Consider the following 18864-nt stretch of genomic DNA (forward strand, 5'->3'; position numbering starts at 1 on the left):
TGAGCTTGCCTTGAATATGTACATTTGTGATTTTAAATCTTTTTTGTAAGTCCACATGGGTGTGTTTGATTTGTTTGTAAACAGGACTGAAAAATAAACTTCATTCATGAATTCCTTCGCCGTGCACGCAGAGCCCCCTCCTCACCGTGCATGCAGAGCCCCCTCCCTCCTCGTTGTACTGGATGAGAGTTTGGTTTCCCTGGTCCTCCACGTGAGTGAGCCTCTTCTCACACTCACACGCAAACACCAGCAGCAACACTACAGACAGAGACAAACACATGAGCATGGAGGTTACAATCTGAAGGACCCCAACAAGAATACTGTCACTCCACTGATTGTGTAAACTGATGGTTTTGAGATGAGTTTCTCAATGTTTTAGAAAATGATTCTTTGAATGTGGCCATTTTCATACAGGCATGAATAGGGCCACCTTTATTCCATCTCTTTTTCATGCCACCCATCACATTAAATGTATGCACCTGATGCATAATTTGTATATGACATAAGTTTATGACACATGACCTATAATTATCATAGAACACATACAATACTTACAAATTATCTTTTTTATATTATTTGTAATTATTATTATTATTATTATTATTATTATTATTATTATTATTATTATTATTATTATTATTATTATTATTATTATTATTATTATTATTATTATTATTATTATTATTATTATTATTATTATTATTATTATTATTATTATTATTATTATTATTATTATTATTATTATTATTATTATTATTATTATTATTATTATTATTATTATTATCCTATTTTAGCTTAACCTGTTATCCCATTCTCCGCCCTTCACGTGTTAAGGCGGTTTTCTCCGCCATGCGCTGTCTGCCAATAACATCGTATGGCGTTTTTGAGATCAATATTTCATATTTTCGTCATGGTATTCATATTTCACCCACAGAGTCTTGGGTGATGCTGTCTGATCCATCACAACTCTGCAACGCTTCAATACCGCCACCTGGTGGCCGATCGGCGAGTTGCCAAACCGGAAGTTGCCCAAACCGGAAGTGGTCCGTCCCCTATTTTCGTCCGGCCACTCGCTTATCGTCCCGGGGCTCAATACAGACGCCGTAGATATAGATCTATGCCATAACTCAATAATCAACATGATTTGGACGTGTATTAGTAATATACAAACCGGAAATGGATCGCATCGATCAACATCCCATAATTGGGATCTGTTTGCTCCACTCTCATTGCCCAACGGTATGAGGAGACTGGGGTGAGTTTCAGCGTTTTTCTTTACCATTTTCGATACAAACTGCTCTGATCAATATATCACCCATACTACATAAATCATTTAACGTCGGTCATTGAATTATAAACGACCCCCCCCCTCCGTTCACCCGCAGATGACCAGTCATGACATTTGGGACCATGTACAGTAGACATTTTTTATATAACGTTGATCGGTATCAAACTGCATTTGATCATCTAATATATGCATTTATGCCTATATCTCACGTTCTATGAAATACTGCAGAAAACGATAAAAACATATTTATACTCTAGACGGTATTTTAGTATGAATGTGTGAATGAAAAAGTAAAACGTTCCTACATCCTGAACGATAGATAATTGATGTTGAATGGGCCATAGTAATGTCAATTTAGCAATACAATTTAAAAAGTTATAGCCCTGCAAAGAAGGTGAACATCTCCATAGACAAATAGCGCTGGCAGAGGATGATTTAGGATGGATATAAGCCCGGCAGAGAATGGGTTAAGCTGTAGTCCTATTTTCAGAAATTCCACATAAAGGTACATGCCCAAGTAAATGGAAGATTGCTCCACTTCTAGAAGGTCAATTTGCATGCTCTTGGTATCTAGGAACATCTAAGGACCTGGGGGTATGTATTCCCAGTGTCAGAAATATTGTGTCTGTTACTAGGCTTGAGTAAATTTGATGAAACAAAGGAGAATATAAATTATGATTCTTTTTGCATCTGTGCCGGTGAATAACACCATGAAAACATTGAGGTTCTTTTGATTATGCTCACTGAGCTCATTCAGCACCTTCGTGAGATCACGTGTACAAAAAATTTAAGCAAATGAATAAAGGGAAGATGATTAAACAGAAGGATTTGTAGATACAGTAATGAATGATAATCGATTTTAATTATAAATTCATATTTGACCTTGAACTTGACCTTGACCTTATAATGGCCAAATCATACATCTATGGATAGGGAAAATGCTCCTCTTTCCAATGGCAGGGTTGAATCTGGATTTAGTCATTTCCTTGCAGTTTTTACGATAATTAGCATTTTCCGATAAATTCTTATTTCCGATAAATCGTATAAAACATCGGTAAAAATTTAAATATACACTTTGACTACTATTTTTGATAGGGTTATGGTCTTTACTCTTGGCTAAAAAAAAAACTAAAAACATTAACCTCTTAACATCCAAGGGCCCTCATGTGGACGACTATTTTCCGACCTCTAGTGGCTCGGGTGTGCATTTCTTTTAATACAATATATAGATAGAATTAAAGCCCTATTTGTTGCCTGTCGATTGCCCTTTCAGGTGACAAAGTCCGTTCAGCGGTTCTCGAGTTACATGCCGATATGTGAAGTGTACCCCAAAGTATGCAAAAGTATACATTACCACCCCCAACTCCCGGGGCTCCGTCAGTCATTTGGCGATCTCGAAAATCTTTGCACAGGGTTGTAGCCAATGAGTGTGGCTTTCCAATGATACCCCATGATATGATAATTGGGGATCTAATACGGTCTCTATTGATTGATTTATGATAAAGAAAAGAAGGGTCCCCCTATAGGGGATCTTAAGGCTTAATAAGCCCAGGGCCCTATTTTCTAAAAGAGCGTTCCGCTCTTCACGCCCTGAGGACCCTTGGCTGTTTTTTCTCGCTTGAAATTCAGACTCGGAAGAGCGTGGGTGTGGCCACACCCTGTGTTTTAAGGAAACGCGGGGTGGGCGTGGCCATGATGGATGTAGGTGCATAGTAGAAGTTTTTTTCAATGCGCGCACAAGATGTGCACGAATGGCGAATATCCCAATAAGGCTAGAGCGGAACACTCAGACAGATGAAACATAACAACATCTCCAGAAGAATTTCAATCAGGGTTCAGAAAATATCATAGCACTGAAACTGCCCTCACCAAAATAATCAGTGACCTCAGACTAAACTCGGTCTGAGGTCTCGGACGAGAATAAGGTCTCCATCCTTATCCTGCTAGATCTCAGTGCAGCATTCGATACAATCCATCATGATATTCTAATCGATCATCTTGAAAACCTTGTCGGTTTCTCCGAACTGTAAGAAAGCCCTACACGAACGTCGGGTCAAGTTTGCTTTGCAGCGCCCTGCCACGCTCAGAATTGACATTGGTGAGGGACCCAGGCGCTTTGACAATCCGAAGAAGGCCATGGATTTCATCCGGAGTTCACTGAGCTAGCTGGCTGGCTAGCTAGCTTGCCGGATGGCTGCTAGCTGTTTCAGGACCAGCTGGGTGCAGCGAGATGAAAGGGAATTATCCTTGCCGGTAAGGTGTATTGGCTGTGAGCTAGCTGATGACTAGCCTACATGACTATTGAATAACGCAGTCACTTTGTTATTTATTATTTCTACCCATCTTATGGCATTGACTGTATGATTTGGTCTTTATTTGCTCGTTATGGCCGAGCCTGGGTAGATAATATTTGTATTTTTTCCTTCCTTTAGGGGTGTGGGTTGTCTTTCAGGACCGACCTATGTTGATTCACATGTTATGTCATTTATTTTTTGTTGTCATCCAAAACTCTGCAGCCCGACTGCTAACTAGAACCAAAAGGAGAGAGCACATTAGTCCAGTCTTAGCTGCTTTACACTGGCTTCCTGTAACATTTAGAATAGACTTTAAGGTCCTTCTCCTTACATACAAAGCTCTAAATGGACAGAGACCTAGCTACATCGCCAACACTCTAATAAATTACAGGCCAGCAAGAACACTGCGATCCTCAGCTGCTGGACTACTAGAGGCTCCCAGAAGCAGTCAAAAGAGGATTGGTGATGCAGCCTTTATCAACTACGCCCCAAAACTATGGAACAAACTACCCCAAAACATCAGGGAAGCCAACTCGCTAGACATCTTCAAATAACATCTCAGTGGCTCAGGAGGTAGAGCAATCGTCTGGCAATCCGGAGGTTCCTGGTTCGATTCCCACTGCTCCCGGGCAGCGTGTCGATGTGTCCTTGAGCAAGACACTTAACCCCTAATTGCTCCCGATGAGCAGGTTGGCACCTTGCCTGTTTGCCTCCGCCGTCTGTGTGTGAATGTGTGAGTGAATCGGTAAAATGTGAGTAACAAATTGTAAAGCGCTTTGGATAAAAGCGCTATATAAAAATAAAAAAGCAGCCATTTGCTCAGGCATTTAAATGAAACATCAGGGATATCCTGACACAAACTGTACTTTACCTGCACTATTCTTACCCTGCCTAGTTTTATGCACTTCCCATCAAATGCATGTGTTTGGTTCTATAGAAATGTTATCTCACTACCTCCTATGCACTGTAATTTGAAGAGCACTGCTCTGTTGTAATTCAAAACTAAACTTTGTAAAGAAACTCAAAGTTAAGAGCGATGCACTGCTCTGTTGTTAAGTTGTGAGCGACGCACTGCTCTGTTGTTCTATAAGGTAATTTAAAACTATACTTTGTAAAGAAACTCAAAGTGTTAAGAGCGATGCTCTGTTATATCTTTTATTGCCTATTTTTAAACTGAACATGTACATGGTGTGTCAAAAGAGACGTTTTATATTTTTCTTATAAACAATGTTTATTGGTTGTTGTTTTGTTTGTGTTAATACAATTGCATTTATCTATAGTTCTAATTCTGTCACTGTTTAATGTCACAAAGGGTGGATCCGAAAGCTGTCTACAACATTTGTAACAGGTGATGGAAAAAGTCAACAAATAATTATCAAACTGTATTAGACATTTGTTAATGATGAATAGTCTTCACTTTAGATTAGGGCATGCAATAGCATCTGCAAATGATTTATAGATGTTTCAAGTTTCTCAAGTTTCTTTAATAGTTGTCATACAGAAGTACAGAATACTTTCATACAAAATGCTTCTTACTGTTACGCTCCAGAGACTGTGCTAGACATATTAACAAAAGTAAGCACAGTCTCGACGGAGCGAACAGAAAGGCAGCCGGACGTTGCAGCGCCATGTTTTATGAATGTTTTACAAATCATTTGTTGAACATGAACATTTTTCAAAGCATCTAAAAATGTGTTACTACACATTAAATAACAGTATTTAATGATGAACAAATCAAGTACAAACAATGTTGATAATGAGTTATAAATAATTTGTAAATGTTATACAAATATAGTTATACATGATTTAATAATAATTTATCAATGTATATAAATGGCTTGTTCATGATTAGTTTATTATCTACAAATACCTTATAAATGTCTTATAACTGAGTGTTATTATAAAGTGTTACCAAAAACTGTGATTTACCTTACCTTGCTACCTCTCTATCTTTTTTATGCTCGCTTATGCCTGTATTTTTTACTGTTGTGAAGCACTTTGAACTGCAATTTCTGTATGAAAAGTGCTATACAAATAAAGTAAAGTTATTATTATTATTATTATTATTATTATTATTATTATTATTATTATTATTATTATTATTATTATTATTATTATTATTATTATTATTATTATTATTATTATTATTATTATTATTATTATTATTATTATTATTATTATTATTATTATTATTATTATTATTATTATTATTATTATTATTATTATTATTATTATTATTATTATTATTATTATTATTATTATTATTATTATTGTGCCCTTCCTGCTGACTTGTTGTACACAATGTACAAGTCGCTTTGGATAAAAGTGTCATGACTAAAATGTAAAAATGTAAATGTCTCTGTTGATGCCGCCGGACTCACAGAGGAACAGCAGCAGTGATGCTATGATCAGTCCAATGGCGGCTCCTCCCAGGGCCAGGTTGAGCGGCTGCTGCTCGAGGCAGTCGTCTCCTTCTCCGCAGTCGCACAGCTTCACCACCAGCATGGCCTCCGGCGCCGTCACGCCCTGCTGGTCCTTGATCACCAGAGGCACAGAGTAGTTGCCGTAGGGGAAGCTCTTCGTGTTGATGAGTACTGCCACTTCCCCTGGGGACAGACGAGGAGAGAATGGTGCCGCACTCAAATGATCCCTTTCAAGTTTTCAAGTTCAAGTTTCAAGTTTGTTTATTAATTGTCATAGTAAAATACAGAATACTTTATCATTAAATGCGTTTTTCTGTATGAGCCCCTGGGAGTGTGCTTCATACAGTAATAGATAAAAAGTATAAAATAGAAAAAGTCAAAAGTGCGTCAAATAAAGTGTTCAGTCAATATACATACAATACACAATACAGAGTAAGAAGAGTAACAGTGAGGTACAATGCAGAATTGGGATCAGGTACAAACTTAGGGTAAGGTGCAATGAGGTATGAATTGTAGTGCAAATCTCTTTACTACTAAATATAAAGTGTGTTAAAGTGTCTAAAGTGAGTCAAGTGGGTGGTGATAAGGTGAGTGCTTGTTTAAAGTGAGTGTGTACGTGTGGATGTGTGTGCTGTGAGTGTAGATGATGGGTTGTTACATAGTGTCATTGTCGTTGAGCATCCTGATGGCCTGGGGACAGAAGCTCCTTCTGAGTCGCTCTGTACCGGCCATGAGACTCCGGTAGCGCTTGCCTGACCGCAGCAGTTCAAAGAGGCCGTTGTTTGGGTGACTAGAGTCTTTGATTATTCTCTTAGCCTTACCCTAACAACTAGACAATATGTAGTAGATGATGAGTGAGTATCTTCTCACCGGTGGCAGGGTCTAGTTTCCAGCGCTGCTTCAGTGTTTCGTCGGTGCCCCCGAGGGCAAAGGTGAAAGGGCCACGGAAGGGATCGATGTCCATGTCCTTGGCCGGGACGATGACCTCGTTCACCTTGTTGCCACACAGGACAACGGTCTCGGCGACAAGCTGAGGGAGGTTGTCGTTGATATCGCCCAAGTGGATCAACACAGTGGCTGTCGTTGTGCATGGAGGTACACCTAGCAAAGACAAAGTGTTCAGTGTTACACTCACGTCACTGGTATGTTTTGAGCCCAGATGAAAGGTGTCATTGTGTGTTGCAATAACCATCCCTTACCATCATCCATGGCAGCTATTATGACTTTGTAAACACTGTTCTCATCAACAAAGGGCGACTCTCTGTCCATCTTGCTTTTTGCTGTGAGCTCTCCTGTTATCTCATCCATGGAAACCCACCCGGCTGGGTCGTGTACCAGGACACACCTGATAATGCAAATAGGACAGTGGCATAAAAGCATCCAACCGCACAGACTTTTTAATGACTGCATTAATTGCAGATGATGTAGACCCTGGGTGTAAAGTTAAACTTAAGTTAGTACTTAATGAATGAATGAATGCTCATTGCATAGAGCTTTTCTAATAATAATAATAATAATAATAATAATAATAATAATAATAATAATAATAATAATAATAATAGATCAAATTTCTATAGCGCCTTTCATGAAACCCAAGGTCGCTTTTCTAGACACTCAAAGCGCTCCCCACAATGTAGGGTGGAAATTGCCTCCTTCACCACCACTGGTAGCACCCAACCTTGGGCAACGCAGGCTCAATGGCTGCCATAGACTGGCACCAGGCACACATCACAGACTACACAATGGCTGAATGGCTCAGGAGACAGGGATTGATGTTAGCCAATTAAGGCGGGAGGGATGATTAGGTGGCCTTGATGTCAGAGACATGATTGGGAATTTGGCCAGGAACATCTTTGCGATAGGCGCTCTGGGTTCTTTTATGACTGAATTCAGTCAGGACCTCGGTTTAGCGTCTAATCCAAAGGCCGGCACTCACAGCTGTACGGTGTCCCTATCACCGTAACAGGGGGATTTTTACTGACAAGTCCAGAGGACAGAGTGCTCCCTGCTGGACAACAACACCACATAACTACATTTAATTCATATTTTCTCTAGGATCAGAGACCTCGACCATAATACTCAGCATATAACGTAAGGTTATCCTATAACCCTAGTTATATGATACTGGCTGAGCGTCCTGCTCTGCCTACTGAGATATATCATCATCTCTAGCACCTAGTGTGCTCCAGGAAACAAAAACAAATGCACCCACTTGCACGTGACCACGCCACTCCCATGTGTATGACCGAATAATGGACTCTGTCAAGCGCTCTGGGTGTCATGAAGAGCGCTATATAAATCCAAGCCATTATTATTATTATTAAAGATGCCTGTGAACAAGTGTTGACAGCATCCTAGCCCTCCCTGCGGTTATAGCTTGCGGCTGAGTCAAAAGCTGTATAACCTCAAAAACATGCGCAATGTTTTTGACGTCGGCTGGCCCCAAGGCCCCATACCCGACACCATTTTGGACAGAAAAGCAGCCAATTGAGCAATGTTATTGGTTGCTGCTAAATTCCGTCCCGCGGCGGTATAAGCTTCATCAGCCCACTCAGCCACCTGCCGGGCCGACTCGCCCTTCGGCGTCAGCTTCCGGGTGGGATACCGTTCAACCATGCCAGGGCAAAGGACCGATGCTACCTGCTCCTCTAAGCACGGCACACCGGTCCTGGGCCCTGTCGTCAGCCCATCCACCTGTGTAAAGGGTAAAAAAGCCTCAGCAAAACCCTCAACATTAGACACCGATTGACCTTCAGCAATGAAACGGTTAAGAGGAGGGAAGAGTGGTGACAGCCTCGGCGGGGCACATGGGAACGGCGCCCCAAGCATCTTAGCATTAGCATTAGCTGGGCGCTAGGATATTTGGAAAAACATCCAAAAGTGAGTCATGATGACCACGTTCATCCAAATATCCTGCCCCCGGCACCAATACATCACCCGGCTGTCTCACGAGACAACGAGCAGTATTACATATACCAATGCCTGCTAGTACCGGCCCTACCTGGGCGCAACGCGGCTCGACTGCCAGCCGTTGCGCGAAGTCCCTCGGTCTGCTGTCATGCGACGAGGAACAAACAGGATAGGGCCGTCGTGCTGTCACGACGTGCCGAGAAGGTTCCGGGGGCTGGCGAACTTCTGGCGAATTCCCAACATTGTGTAATTTCACCTTCTGCTTCATAACAATCTCCAGTTCCGAAGTGCAAGTAGCTGCTTCCTCGTTGGAAACGAATGAGGAAGGGTGAGGCGTGACCACTTCCGGTGTAATATAGGGTGCATGGGAGTGGCGTGGTCACGTGCAAGTGGGTGCATTTGTTTTTGTTTCCTGGAGCACACTAGGTGCTAGAGATGATGAGTTATATCTCAGTAGGCAGAGCGGGACGCGATAGCCAGTTAATATATAACTGCTGCGAATGGATCTATTGAGAGAGTTATGGAGTATAAATATCCCGGCATCTGGCTTGATAAAAGATTTACATTTAGGTATCATATTGACAATCTTGTGAGTCAGATTGTCAAAGCAGTTTTGTTTCTCCATCAGCTGATATACTCTACAGACATGCTGCCAGATTGTATTATTTGTGATAGCTATGACACTCACCATTGTTTTCTGTATGTATTCCTTGGTTAGCCCTCTCTTGCAGAGAGGCGTAATACACATTGGTATTTGTTTATTTTCAAAGCTCTTATTGGTCAGCAACCTCCTTACATTCTCTGAATGTACTGTCTTGTCCTGGTGTGCCTTTTTGTATTTTATATTATGACATTTTATGCTTTGATTGTACAGCACTTTGGTTGGCTCTTGGGTTTTTAAACATGCTTTATAAATAAATGAGTTGACTTGACTTGACTTATATTACAACAATGTTGGATTGGAACTCTGGATTTGATCAAATTTACTCAAGTGATTTGCTCATGCTTAAGGTTCCCATAGCTTGTTCTAATTTCTGGAAAAACAACCTTCTCTTTTAGTGCTCCATACTCCAACTTATATTATCTTGTTTTTGTTGTGCTGTGATCCCTTGTGTTTATCTTTGTATCAATCTATCTCTTTTAATTGTATACTCTGCATCACTGTAAATGAGGGACACCTCAGTGTCCCTCGAGTTTAAATAAAGGTTGAATGAATAAAAAAAGGTCCTTTCATAATCCACATAGCACTAGATGTGCTGTCCTCCCTGACGTTCACGCACTAGCATACTGTACTTACATAACATCTACCTCAGGGTGCACACTGATCACAGAGCTGGTATGTTTGGAGTAAGAAAGGCAAATAATAATAATAATAATAATAATAATAATAAATCAAATTTATATAGCGCCTTTCATAGAACGCTTCATAGGTCGCTTTACAATCAGGACAAAAAATAGGGCAAGGAAAGTAGGGGGGGGAGGGGGAAGAGGGGATGAGGGAAAGTAGGGGATAATGGACCTAATTTAATCTAAAACTAACTGATGGGGAAAGCCTTGGTGAAGAGGTGTGTTTTTAGAGCGGATTTGAAGGTGTCCAGTGTTGGGGCGTTGCGGATTTCGGGGGGAGAGAGTTCCAGAGGGTAGGGGACGCCACGCTGAAGGCTCTGTCCCCAAAAGTCCGTAACCTGGTGCGAGGGATGGAGAGGAGACCTAGATCAGAGGATCGTAGGTTCCGGGATGGAGTGTACTGGTGGAGGAGATCAGACAGGTACCGGGGGGCGAGGGCATGGAGGGATTTGTAGGTGAGGAGCAGGAGTTTGAAGGTGATGCAGAACCTGACTGGAAGCCAGTGGAGATGGATGAGGGTGGGGGTGATGTGCTGCCAGGGCTTGGTGTGAGTGAGAACCCTGGCAGCTGAGTTCTGGACATACTGGAGCCTGTCCAGGGCTTTGCTGGGTACCCCGAACAGGACTCCATTACAATAGTCCAACCGGGAGGTGACAAATGAGTGGATCTGCAGGCTGTCTACAATAGTCCAACCGGGAGGTGACAAATGAGTGGATCTGCAGGCTGTCTGTGTCTGTATGTGTCCTGTACTATAAGCCAATGTTAACACCCTTAACCTGTTAAGCTGTAGCCCTTTTTTCAGAAATTTCGCCTAAAGGTACATGCCTAAATAAATGGAAGATTGCTCCACTTCTACAAGGTCATTTAGCATGTTCTTGGTATCTATAGAAGATCTAGGGACCTGGGGGTATGAATTCACAGTGTCTGTTACTAAGCTTGAGTACATTTTTTTATTTTTTTTATTTATTGATCTTTTCCCCCCTCCTTTTTCCATTTTTCTCCCATCTCAATCTTAGTCGTTATGCCAATTCCCAATCCCCTTTCTAGTCGTTGCGCACCTACCCCCTACAGTCGGTCTGGGAGAGTGGAGGCTATCACATGCTTCCTCCGACACACTCTTTTTACCTGGCAGCGCGGACTCTCACTGGGAGAGTGTAACGTGTGGAAGGATCACACTACCTCTCCCAGATCCTTCCCTCGCTGTGCAGGCGCCCCGACCGAACTGTAGAAGTCGCTGTTTTTACAACGACCAGGACTCACCCTCACCGGCTTCCCACCCCACTGACACTGCCAATTGTGTCGGCACGGACGACCGACCAAGCCGGAGGTACCGCTGGCAGTTGGATTCGATCCCACTGTCTCTGCGGTGGTAGACAGACGCTTAGTCCGCTGTGCTACCCGGCCGCTCTAGCTTGAGTAAATTGTAATGAAAAAAAGGACAATATAAATTATGATTTTTTTTCCATATGTGCCAGTGAATAACATCATGTTACAATTGTGCTGGAACCGAGCTCGCTCACTGAGCTCATTCAGCACCTTCTTGAGATCAAGTCTACAAAAAATCTAAGCAAATGAATAAATGGAAGATGATTAAACAGAAGGATTTGTAGATACAGTAATAAATTATAATCCATTTTAATTATAAATTCATATTTGACCTTGAACTTGACCTTATTATGGCCAACTCATACATCTATGGATAGGGAAAAAGTTCCTCTTTCCAATGGCAGGGTTAGATCTGGAGTTAGTCATTTCCTCACGGTTTTATGATAAAATAGATATAATTCGCATTTTTTCGATACATTCTTATTTTCATTGGTCCGGATGGGAGAATTCAGTACTGTATCTACAAAACCTTCTCTTTAATCATCTTCCCTTTATTAATTTCCTTAGATTTTTTTTTTGTACACGTGATCTCAAGAAGGTACTGAACAAGATCAGTGGCAGTTTTTCATGTCTGGTAATTTTTTGCATGGTGTTATTCACTGTCAAAGATGCAAAGAAAAATCATAATTCATATTCTCCTTTGTTTCATGACAATTTAAGCAAGCTTAGTAATAGACACAATAAAAAGAACATGACCTTGTAGAAGTGGAGCAATAATCCATTTACTTAGGTATGTATTTTAGGCGGATTTTCAGAAAATAGGGCTCCAGGCTTAAGAGGTTAAACGTTGAAAATACGAGAATGCTCTGTTTCTGTTCAACGACTTGACCTTTTGTGCACAACTATCAAAGCAGCCGGGTGCTGTATGTGCAGTAGTGCAGTAGTCGCCACCCACCTGATATTTGCCACATCAGAGTCCACGTCTGTAATGGTGGGCCTATAGAGCACCTTCCCCGGCTCGTCCTCCTCTTTCGCGTACACGTCGGCCGTAGACTTCTCAAACTCGGGGGGGTCGTTGACGTCGAGCACTTTGATGCTGACGTTGACTGACTCAAGCGGAGGTTTGACAACAGTGCCACACAGAAATAACTCCACCTCATTCTCGACTCCGATCTGCACAGCCGTAAGGCGGGTACCCTGGTAATTCTTCCCCTGGAAAGCGATAACCAAAGTCAAGTCTATAGCAGTATATTTATGGTTAGTTAAAACGTTTGATGGATGTGATTCATACTGGCACTTTGACATTTTGAACTTTATCAGCTCCACCATAGGAGGTTGTTTTCGCCCCTGTTTGTACCGGACCCGTCAGGCTTAAGAGGTTAATCCTGTCAATCACAAGTTGTATTGTGAATTGTGTGTGTAAATATTATTTTTTAAATGATTTTCTCTTTTAACATCTTATTCAACCGCTAGGGTAAAGATTTCAAGTGGCATTTATTAATTATTTTTGATAACCATTAGGTTACAGTATCTCATTGTTTTCATTTTTAGGTTTCTATCTGATTGTTATTTCTAAATCAGAAGTTTTATTTACATTATAAAGAAGAGAAAGAGTGGAATTGTGGGGGAAATAATAGCTTGTCTCCTCCCGCTGTCAGAGAGATTTAGTCCAGGATTGGACATTTCTTAGAAACGCCAGTACCTTGATGACGGTCAAAATGCCCTCGTTGGTTTCGGGGTCAGTCTTAATCTTGTAGTTATTCTCCTCATTTCCCCTGACGAAGAAGAACTTGGCGCGCCAGCCAGGGGTGCCAGGTGTGTCTTTGTCCTCCACAGCGATCCTCAGCACCTCTTTGTTGGTCTCCATCTCCTTTATCTCAATGTCAAACTGAACAGGCAGAATACTCTTGTCAATCACATGTACCCTGTACCGTTTGAATGTCATCTTAACTTGCAAGGGCCCACTTGTGTGGGCCCTTTTTAGGATGATTTGCCCATCGGCACTTTGGCGACCACTAGTGGCTCGGGTGTGCATATTTTGTAATAGAATATATATATCGAATTGAAGGCTTATTTGTTGCCAGTCGATAGCGTCAAAATCCGCCAAAATCCGTTCAGCGGTTCTCGAGTTACATGCCAGTATTTGAGGCTTGTGCAAAGTACACAGTATTGCGCAAAATACCACTCCCGACACTTGGGGCTCTAGTTCCGTCAATAATTGTGCGATCTCGAAAATTATTATGGAGGGTTGTAGCCAATGACTGTGGCTTTCAAATGCTACCCCACGTGGGGATGTATGAATCAGGGATCTAAAAAAAAAAGAATGAGCGAAAACGTATGGTTATTCTATAACCCTAGTTACATGATACTGGCTGAGCGTCCCACTCTGCCTACTGAGATAACCCCTTATCTCCACGCACCTAGAATGAGAAACAAAAACAGATGCACCCACTTGCACGTGACCACGCCACTCCCATGTGCCCTATATTACACCGGAAGTGGTCACGCCTCACCCTTCCTCAGTTCGATTTCCATAAGCGGAAAAACATCCAAGGGACCTCAGGGCGCTAAGAGCGGGACGCTCAGCCAGTATCATGTAACTAGGGTTATAGAATAACCATACGTTACATATCAACTGGCCTTGCGTCCCGCTCTGCCTACTGAGATAAGGGCAGAGCAGACGCGTGGCCCGGACAAATGCACCCCCTGAGGGCCCGTAAGCCCCAGCCAGGGAGGAGGGGAGTCCCGTCCACCCGCCCGTCCTAACGAAGGGGGGGAGGCAGTCAACTCCTCCAAAGTGCGAAAAGGGGGAGAACAAGGCACCCCTGAACGCACAGCGCAAGCGGGACCACGTGTGACACAGCACCCCGCGGTCCGCACCCACACACTCCCGCTAGCCCACCTGATGGCGGGACGCAGGAGAGGTCCCGGACCTCAGGACTGCCTGGGAGTTTCACAGAACCCCCAGTCACGTCCACGAGGTAAAACCTAACAAAAGGACTCGGGGAGGACCAGGAGGCCACAGCACAAATGTCCTCCACCGAGGCCCCCCCTAACAGGGCAGCAGAGGCTGCCACACCACGAATGGAGTGCGCCCTGACGCCCCCGGGGGGAACCTGCCCAGCCAACGTGTAGCAAAAGGCAATGCCCTCACACAACCAATGTGACAGGCGCTGCTTGGACAGCGCCTCACCCGCGCGAGGGCCACCACAACAAACAACAGTTGATCGGAAGCCCTGAGACCCTGCGTGTGACTAAGGTAAACCCCCAGTGTACGGACAGGACACGACAGGTGAAGGCTCGACTCCAACCCACTAGCGTGAGGAGGAGGATGAAACGCCTGAATCACAATATCCCTGGAGCGAAAAGAGCTCCGTATATTCTCTGGCACGAAGACCGGATTAGGCTTCAGAGTCGCCCCGTTATCGGCCCGAACCGACAGGCACTCAGGCCGCACCGAGAGAGCACATGGCTCACCCACGCATTTAGCGGAGGTGCTGGCCCAAAAAAGGAACGCAGTTGTAAGACAGACGATCCAATGGCGCCTGTTCAAGAGGCCAAACGGGGCCCCCAACAGCCTTTCCAAAACAGTTGGAGGTCCCGACTCGGAGACAGAGAACGTTCCACAGGCTTGAGACGCCGTGCGCCAAGCAAGAACGTCCCACGAGAGGGCGGCTGAACAATGTTCTGCCCCCCACTCTCGACCATACGCCACTTCCCAGCGTAAGCTGCGGTAGTGGACGGAGCGCGCGCGTTCCGGATGGCGTTAACCACAGAAGAGTCAAGACGCATCCCCACCAGATTCACCCTTTCAGCAGCCAAGCCTAGAGGCTGCCCCAGAACAGGAGGCAGAACAGAGTTCCGCGTGCCTGAGAGAGGGCCCGCGGTGACCACGGAACAGGCCACGGCGGGGCCACCAAGAGCTGAATCAGGGCCGGGAACCACACAGCTGAGCCCCGGCCCGGCGCGACCAGGATCAAAGTCCCGCGCTCCTGACGTACCCGCCCCAACAGCTGAGCTATCAGGTGTATGGGGGGGAATGCGTACAGAATCCTGCGCGGCTACGGATACATCGAGAAGGCATCCACCCCCAGAGAGGGGTTGTCCTTCCGACCGACCGAGAACCACAAGGGGCACTGGTGGGACTGTCTGCTCGCAAACAGGTCCACCGTAGCCTCCCCGAATCGGTCCTAGACCTGTCTGACTATGTCTGGACGTAGTCCCCACTCGTCAGGGTGAGGGCCACCCCGCGACATCGCATCTGCACCCACATTCTCCCTGCCGGGGATGTGGAGAGCCCTCAGGCTGTGCAGATTGAGAAACGCCCACAAGGTGGCCGAGCCGTTTGAGGACCAGAAGGACTGCCTTCAATTCCAACTAGTGCTGTCAATCGATTAAAATATTTAATCGCGATTAATCGCATGATTGTCCATAGTTAACTCGTGATTAATCGCAAAATTATTAAATTATTAAATCGCATTTTCTTATTTTTTTGTTATCTACCTTAAACAGATCTTTTTCAAGTTTTAATACTCTTATCAACATGAGAGTCAATACATTCTTGCTTTATGCAGCCATTTAACACAAAAGGATGACCCTCATGCATTGCAAATTTGCATCAAATTCAAAACAGAAAATAACTTGAAGGAAAATAATAATTTAAAACAATGAATAAAGTGTGCATGAAATAATAGGGGAAAGAAAACATTAGGAACTTGTTACATTCACCCACACAAGGGCTGAGAAATCACCCCCCCCCCCCCTCTCTCTCTTACACACACACTTTCCCAGCTCTCTTTCTCTCTTGCCCCTTCCTCATCTCTCTCACCCCCCTCTCTCTCTATATATATCTCACACACACACACACACACACTTCAGAAACAAACATAGTATCAATGAGAGCATCAATAATACACCTGAGTGAAGTCTAGTAAAAAAAAATTAAAATAAAGTTTTAAATAGAAAAGTTTCAAAAATAATAATAATACATTTCCCCTTAAAAGTAAAAAAAAAGAGAACCTGTTCCACCCCAGGTGAAAATCTGCATAAAATGTATACCTAGGTAAATGGAATATTGCTCCACTTCTACAAGGGCTATTTGCATATTCTTGGTATCTAGGTACATCTATGGACCTCAATTAATGTATTCTCAGTGTCAGAAATATTGTGTCTATTACTAGGCTTGCTTAAATTGTGATGAAACAAAGGAAAATATGAATTATGATTTTTCTTTTCATCTTTGACAGTGAATAACACCATGATAATAATGACCAGACTTAATAAACTGCCACTGAGCTCGTTCAGTACCCTCTTGAGATCATGTGTACAAAAGATCTAAGGAAATTAATAAAGGGAAGATGATAAAACCGAAGGTTCTGTATATACAGTACTGAATTCTCCCATCCGGACCAATGCAATTTGAAATATTATTATAGAATATAGAATATATGCTTATACATTACCTTATTATAGCCAATTCGCACATTTATATATATACATATAGTATCTTTCAAATGCCCGAGTTCAATTTGGATTTAGCATCACCAGGCATGCATAATAACAGATAATAATATCTACTGTACTCGACTGTACATTTTTATTTTTCTCACAGTGCAACCATTTTGAAACGAATTTCAGATCTAGTTGTTCCTATATGCTAACAATAGGGAGGAGAAACTAACTGCGTTTCAATATTTGTCAAATCGTTACCTTTTGTGGGTTATTATCAAGAATAATAACAGTTATTGACATATTCCATAATTCAACTCTGAACTTTGAACCCCCATAGAACATGAAGGAAAATGTAGTTTTGAAAAATGTCAACGCTGTTCTACACCTATGCGTGCCCTCGACAAAATGGCCGCAAATAAACTACAATTTGCGTTTTTTTCTATTTCCAAAATGGTCGCCGGCTCGGATTAAACATCTACAAACAAGAAGGTAAAATCATATTATACCACTTATAACCTATTGCTAACCTATTGCCAACCTAACGTTTTACATTCTACATGCATTTGTGACATAGTAGTGATGTTAATACTTGAAAACGGTTGATTTTAAAATCACAAATTATTTTCATCATTCATAAAAATATGCCTATATGATCATAATGTCAAAAGGGGTCGGTACAGACCCCGTGGGGTGGAACAGGCTTTAGAGTTAAAAAAAAATTGGCGTTAATAGAATCGGGCGATAACACGTTAATACCGCATTAACTTTGACAGCCTTAATTCCAATACATTGAAATGTAGTGCAGACCGGGCAACATGGTCCTGCCAGCTGCCCCCTACTGCGTTGGCCCGACACGTTCCCCCCCATCCCGTGAGGGAGGCGTCGGTGAAGACCGTGACGTGTGACAGACTGCTGCCCCAGAGGGCGAGGTCCCCCAGTACTGACATGGGAACCTTCAGCCGCTTCCACTTGTCTCTCACCGGGTCTATTTCCATACTGGAAAGAGGAGGCCAAGAGGGACCACAGAGTGAGCAGATGCCATCATACCGAGCAGGCACATCGCGGACAGCGCCGTAACCATCCTAGAACGGAACATCCCGAGTGCGCCGAGAACATCCACTCGCTGCCGCTCTGAGAGGGATGCCCATATAGACCTTGAGCTTAGAAATAAGCCCAAGAAGTCCACTCGTTGACTGGTTTGATTTGATTTTATTTTATTAGGGATCCCCATTAGCTGGTGCGATAGCAACCAGCTAGTCTTCCTGGGGTCCACACACAAAAAAACATACAAAAACAATCACTATTGCAAAAACAAAATTATTAAAAGTCAGTACACACAATGCATAATGAACCTACTGTAACAATTAAGATAGCTAAAATTACATTAGTGTAAAACAAAAACAAAAAATGACTTTACAGTGTTAAAAACAATTTAAAAACTATTTAAGATTCTTTTTAAAAGTGAATCTACTGTAAATGCAGCAGAGGTTCCGAGGCAGGCCATTCCAAAAAGTTAATGCTCTAAAAATAAAAGATCTCCGCAAAGTACTCTACTTCCAGTCTACAGCTAAACCCAGGCTGGTGAGGAATTCCACCACCTGCCTGGTATGAGACCTGGCGATCTTCTCTGACCGGCCGAGGACCAGAACGTCATCCAGGGTAGAATAAAAATTGTATCCCCTGACGACGCAGAGATCCCAGCGCGGTCTCCACGCACTTGATGAAGATGCGAGGAGCCAGAGAGTAGCCGAACGGCAGCCTCTGGTACTCAGGTGGGTGACGGTCAACATTCTGAACGTTCCATGGGACAGGTCCAGTATGGGTC

General features: G+C 43.1%; 1 protein-coding gene across 1 annotated transcript in view; it reads right to left on the reverse strand.

Moving 5' to 3' along the window:
- The window catches only part of LOC311244512 (cadherin-like protein 26), a 68318-nt gene that overhangs the window by 24396 nt on the left and 25058 nt on the right, over positions 1-18864 (reverse strand). The window contains exons 8-13 of the mRNA XM_084334056.1: positions 13291-13476; positions 12544-12800; positions 7205-7350; positions 6876-7106; positions 5964-6188; positions 146-258 (exon numbers count right to left, since the gene is read on the reverse strand). Coding sequence (XP_084190182.1) covers positions 146-258; positions 5964-6188; positions 6876-7106; positions 7205-7350; positions 12544-12800; positions 13291-13476 — 1158 coding nt within the window. The remainder of the gene's footprint in view (positions 1-145; positions 259-5963; positions 6189-6875; positions 7107-7204; positions 7351-12543; positions 12801-13290; positions 13477-18864) is intronic.

This window comes from Notolepis coatsorum (genome assembly GCF_963971535.1).
Source record: "Notolepis coatsorum genome assembly, chromosome: 17".
In the NCBI taxonomy this organism is placed as follows: Eukaryota; Metazoa; Chordata; class Actinopteri; order Aulopiformes; family Paralepididae; genus Notolepis; species Notolepis coatsorum.